General features: G+C 47.9%; 1 protein-coding gene across 1 annotated transcript; it reads left to right on the plus strand.

Moving 5' to 3' along the window:
- Positions 1-505: 505 nt before the first annotated feature.
- LOC128805789 (ankyrin repeat domain-containing protein 9-like) lies at positions 506-4,970 on the plus strand. Its single transcript, XM_053974713.1, has one exon. The coding sequence runs from the start codon at positions 648-650 to the stop codon at positions 1,536-1,538; it is 891 nt and encodes a 296-aa protein (XP_053830688.1). The 5' UTR covers positions 506-647; the 3' UTR covers positions 1,539-4,970.
- The last annotated feature ends 680 nt before the right edge of the window (positions 4,971-5,650 follow it).

Here is a 5,650-nt window from a genome sequence, read left to right on the forward strand (position 1 = left end):
CAGTGTCTCCTAAGTGGCCAGCCATACCATTATTTATAAAATAGGGATCCTTTTCTAGTGCTAGCACTACCAATCCCTTGATTTCCCGAGCATGGAATCATGCCTATTATCAGCACTGGAATATTTTACACTGCTATATATTTTTTACTATATAATGAGCTGCGTGTATGTGAGTGACATGAAAAAAAAATCCCATAAAAAAGCAGAATATTGCTATTCCACTTGCTGCAGTGTATGAGCTGATCTGGTTAGACACGAAATGCAGACAGAAATCCGCCTCACCTCTCAAGCTAATTTTAGTCTCTCCCTCTGTTCTCTGTGGCTCTGTGTGTGTATAAAATCACTGGCAGTCTGACAGCGTTTCAGTAACCTGTGCCACGCGCAGAGCGGGATGTACTCACCAGCCATCTGCTTGCATGGCACGGGTTAACTGAGCCTGTGGGATTGTGCTTACCTAAACAAAACCACTGCAGTGAGGGGAAAAACAATGAATGGGTGGAGATGATCAGCCCATGCATTCCAGCTAATGCAGTCCAGGCAGCAATGACAGCCTGAAGGTTGCAGCAGCATCGGGATCAGCATTCCAAGTGCACCAATCTTACAGTCTGGAGTGATTTTACGTGGAGCTGTTCTTTATTTGCTGAGCCATGGCCAGTAACCAGGCCAGCCTGCAGGATGATCAGAGCAGGCACTGCAAGTTCTTATCCTATATGTTCTACCAGGCTGTGAGAGATCACAAGCCTGTGTGGATGCTGGAAGACATGAGAACTATGGAGTATTTTTACTGGGAGGAAAATGCCAGCCTACGAACCTACTCACCTTCAGAAGCCCTTCTCTATGCAGTGGTGCATAATCACCTGCCTTATGCTCAGTATCTGCTGTCTCATTTTCCAGAGGAGGCTCTCAAGGTGCCTGGGGAACACTTCTGCTATTGCCCATCCTCTGCTCCTCACCTGGCTATGGCGGTCACATATGACAGGAGAGATATCTTGGGACTGATCATCAAAATTGCACACAAGCTTCCCAGCTTGAACTCCTATATCAATAGGGCTGGCTGCTTTCATCTGGAAGATGGGAAAACACCCCTGCACCTTGCCTGTGAACTGCTGAGGTCAGAGACGGTCCTCATCCTCCTTGGGAATGGAGCATCTCCCAGGATAGAGGACAGTAAAGGGCTTACCCCGCTGGACGTCATCCTGGAGCAGATGTGGGACTCCAAAGTCAATGTCGCATCTAAGAAGCTCTGCCTCGACTACCTCTTGCTCTTCATGCCCAACCCACAGTTTAAGATGCGGAAAGTTCTGCAGGAGCATCCAGACCACTGGACAGCTTTGCTGGGAGAAGACAAATTCAACAGCCTCGTGGGGAACACACCTGCTTCTTTATATCTGCAAGCTATGCAAACTATTCTCCAGTCTCTTCCCCCTTCCCACTTCCCTAAAAGCATCCAGGAACTACCTATACCTCAGGCACTAAAGCCCTTACCATCCTATGGCAAAAAGCTACCAGCAAAAAATGTGGTAAATGTGTTTCCTTGACTTTATTCAATGGGTCTTGGATTTTCCAAGGTGACTTAGAGGAGCTGGTTATCCACTACCCTCTGCATTTTAGTGTGATTTTAGTACTTAACCTATTAGGCTATGCTGGAAAATCCAATATTTTGTGACAAGATTTTAAATGTCTTTTCTAACTGATTGCAGGCACGGCACTTTTAAAGGCAAAAGCCTTCCTTGTTTTTTGTTTTGTTGTGCATGTGAAGGGTTAACTGTAGTTGAGACTGTGTTATGTTTGGTTTCTTAGTTGTCAGCTGGTATCAGTGTATCTGAATTCCCAATATGATAACTGCATCCTGTGTAATGCACCTGGGTTAAAAGGAACTACGTACCCAGTGGGATTTTTAAATGGTGTCACTGCTAGAGCTGGGAGAAATACCATCTCCTACCAACAAGGTTCAAACATCAAGTTTCCTTTCTAACAATGCTCAAGCATCATTAGTAATAACCACAAAGTGCATAGCTGATATTGCAGGGATGCAGAGTTACCAGTATTCCTGCAGGATAACTGATCCTACCAAGTTACTTTACGGCAGGCCATGGTGTGGAGGGCGTGAGTTCAGAGAGGGGCAGTGTGTGTACATTCCTGGGGGATGGGGGATAAAGATCCACGGAATAGCTAATGGAAAGCATCCAGTCTTACCTGGGAGTGAGGGGGTTAAAGGCAATCCCAGCCCTGATGCCTCTACAGACTTGTGCAATGGGGAAGGAACCATTTTCCTTGCTGTCCAGTAAACAAATGGCAATCGGAGCAGGAACATTGGGAGCCCTGTCTTTCATATGTGACATTATTTCTCCTTGACTTGTGTTTTGGAACACATCTCTACAGGAGATGTAGCTTGCTAACTTGATTTCCCTGTGGGTCTCAGAGCCACAGGCATTTGTTACTTATCTAAGCTGTGATATGATGTTCTGCTGTTAAAAGTTGTTACTTGCTGTCAGAGTATTTTTACCACCCAGGTCTAGACAGAAATCCTTAGCCTGGAAGTTACAAAATGTTCCCATTGACAGCACTGCAGGTAGGGTGAATTTGCAGAAAGCGGGGCTGGGTCTGGGCAGCCTTCTGGGTAGCTCTGAATCACGCTGCCCTCTCTGCTCAAGGCACTGGTCCTGCTCTCCTTGCTGTTCTCAGCATTAACAGGGCAGTGGCAGAATCCCAGCTCCCTTTGGGGGACATCCCTTATTTTGGACAGCAGCATTCCCCACTCCTTGTAAGCACAACCCTCTGCTCTGCTGAAGTAGCACAACTCACTTCCCCCGTCTGCACTGGGCAGCAGTGGAGAACTGACTCTCCTCTTCAGCTGGATTTGGAGCTCAAGGCTGTGGGGCACAAACTACTTTCTACAGGCAGTAGCTAAGAAAGATGTGCAGTCAAGTCTCAACTGCTTTGTGCAAAAATGGCTCATGTCTCATCCAGCTTATTCCTTGCCTGTGCCAAGGAGGCCATGCTGGACCTGTGCCCATCTTTCTGTCAGCAGAGGAAGAACTTCCATTTAGTTTCCCTCTGCATGGGCTATCTCCTGTGTGCCAGGACACTGGCAATGCCGGCTATGGCCAGGTGGAGATTTACTGTGAGGCTGCAGAACATGCTGCTCACAGCCACCTGGACCATCCTTTCTGGGACACTGGGATGCTCCTCTCAGCCATCTCTTCCTGCATGCTGTGGGAGGACCTCAGTTCCAGTGCCACCTGTGCTAGGCCAGGTGAATGAACAGGCTTGCTTGTGAGTTGGAGAAAATGTCAGCCCAGCCCTAAAAGTGGTAAGCAGGCCATGAAAGGGTTAACCCTTCTCCTGAATTCCCACATCTCTGGTGCTATAGTGTCCCTCCACCTCTGCGCTGGGGACTTGAATGTCCTTCTCCATCTGTGTCTATTGCTCCTTGTTCGATGGGGAAGGCTGTGGAAGAACGGGGAAATCCAGGGTCAGCACTGAGCGACGGTTTTGGGGGAAGCCTGCGCTTGACAGCCTGTGCTGCAGACAGAGGCTGTCACAGCTTGGGAAGCAAAGCAGAGCCCAAGGCAGATTTGCATTATAAGTGGTGGCTCAGCTGCTTCTGCCAAGCCCTCAGGCTCCCCAGCACTGGCACATACTCTCCCAAAAACTCGGAGAGACTGTGCAGAGCACGGCCCCTGTGGCACCCCGGGAGTCCCAAGGAGCAGGATTGGGTTTGTCCCCAGCAGCACTGCGGTATCTCATCCGGATGTTGGTGGGTGAGAGGTGGAGGAGGCTGCTGAAGGATATTATTAGAATAGTAATTAGGTCCTGGCAGCAGAGATCCCAGGAAAGGAGGAAATGGAAATCATCCAGTGCTATTGCACTGGCTCGAAACCATGTGAGTTTCAGTGCTGTGAAGAGTTTCAGAAAAGACAGGAGGGAGGGGAGGGCTGTTCATCTTACAAATCCAAGGAGGCAGGTAGGGACTGTTGGCATTAATGGAGAGCACTTTCTATTAAGGCAGGAGGCCACGCTCAGAGAGCCAGAGCAGCCCACTGGGAGCAAGTGAGTGTAAAATGGTGCAGGGGTCTCTTGTTGGCTGCAATAGTTGTGGATCAATGCAGAGGTCAGGAATCAGGTGCTTTATGGGAGGGTTTGTAGCAGACAGCAGGATGCTTGTGTGCATGCATTTGTCCATGTGGGAAGCTCCCCTCAATCTACCTGCCAAGAGAGAGAATTTAAGATGAATTGTCTTGGAATAGTTTCTTTCCTGTGACTGGTGCCCCAGCCTAGAAGAAAGCTGCTGGTCCACTGTTGGCCAACATGTAAAAATTCCAGTGTGTCCAGCCCAGAGTTTAACAGGCAAGTACCCACACAGGAAAGATCGCTGCACAGTCCCCTCATTTCTCCTTTGCCTGACAATTTTAGCAAGAGATTGAGCACCAGCTGGCCCTCAATCACATCACATACCTCCCATGACCAGTCCCAGTGGGCCAAAGTTTAGGGTCTTTAGCACTGTGGTGACAACTCTTTCCATTGCCTGTAGCAATATGACTGCAGGATGGGCACTCCTGCTGGAATAGGGGAATCTTCTCCCTAGACCCTGTTTGCTTATATTGTGGTGATCTGCCTGTTAATTTGAGATTCTATTCGTCTTCTTGGTCAATATAGTGACATTACATCAGATATGGCCAAATCTACCTCAGCCCTGTCTGTGTTGGCTTTTTCTCTCTGTTCTTTCCAAGCCAGGTCATTAGCAAAAGTAAACTCAAAATATTTTGCAATATTTTCCTGCAATCTGATCGTCTTGAAAAATCCCTATGCTTGCATGGCAAATATGTTGGTGACTTTGTTAATCAAAAAGGGTGCTGGGTGCTGTGCGGTGATGTTTACATTCTTCATATCTGCATACTGAGTAAGTGTTGCTCAGCTCTGTATTTCTGAACTTGGGAAAAAGAATAAACACAAGAGAGAAATGGGGAGAGGTTAAAGTCTTTCTGATCTTTGGATTTAGGTTGGTTCTGCAGGTTGCATCTCTTTAATTTCAATTTTGAGGAGTAGCATTGTAAGGATCTGAATTATCTGTATGTGTGAGCCTTTGGTTCTGGTGAGAAGTGCTTCAGTGACTGCGGTGGGGTGACGTGAGAGTGAGAGTGAGAGTGAGAGAGAGAGAGAGAGAGAGAGAGAGAGAGAGAGTGAGTGAGTGAGTGAGTGAGTGAGTGAGTGAGTGAGTGAGTGAGGAGTGAAAACACCCAGGTGTGTGTGCAGGTGTGTGAGTGTCTGCCTGCCCTCTCCTGGCAAATCCGTAACCGACCGGCAGCTCCCACCCACTGCACTCCTCGGACCAGCGGGGAGCGATGGCCTACGGAAGCAGCCTTTTCACGAGGTCAGTGTGTGTGTCCCAGGCCCTGTGCTGCTGACAGGTAAGGACATTTCTTCTCGTGGAAAGAGGCAGCAGTTTTGCTCTTGAAATGGGTGTTTTATCCCCGAACACCAAGCACAAGGGCTTCTGCTTGCCAGTAACTACAATCACCCAGTAAAGGGTTTGTGATGCTGGCCACACTTTATTCTAGAACACATTAAAAAAAAAAAAATCTCATAAACATATATCTTTGTCTTTCTTTTTTTCTGGGCTGCCAGCAAAATTCAGCTACCTATAACT

Source organism: Vidua macroura, chromosome 3 (assembly GCF_024509145.1).
Source record: "Vidua macroura isolate BioBank_ID:100142 chromosome 3, ASM2450914v1, whole genome shotgun sequence".
NCBI lineage: Eukaryota > Metazoa > Chordata > Aves > Passeriformes > Viduidae > Vidua > Vidua macroura.

Excerpts from the sequence above, each read along its gene's own strand:
- LOC128805789 (XM_053974713.1), top strand. The coding sequence starts at position 648 with ATGGCCAGTAACCAGGCCAGCCTGCAGGATGATCAGAGCAGGCACTGC.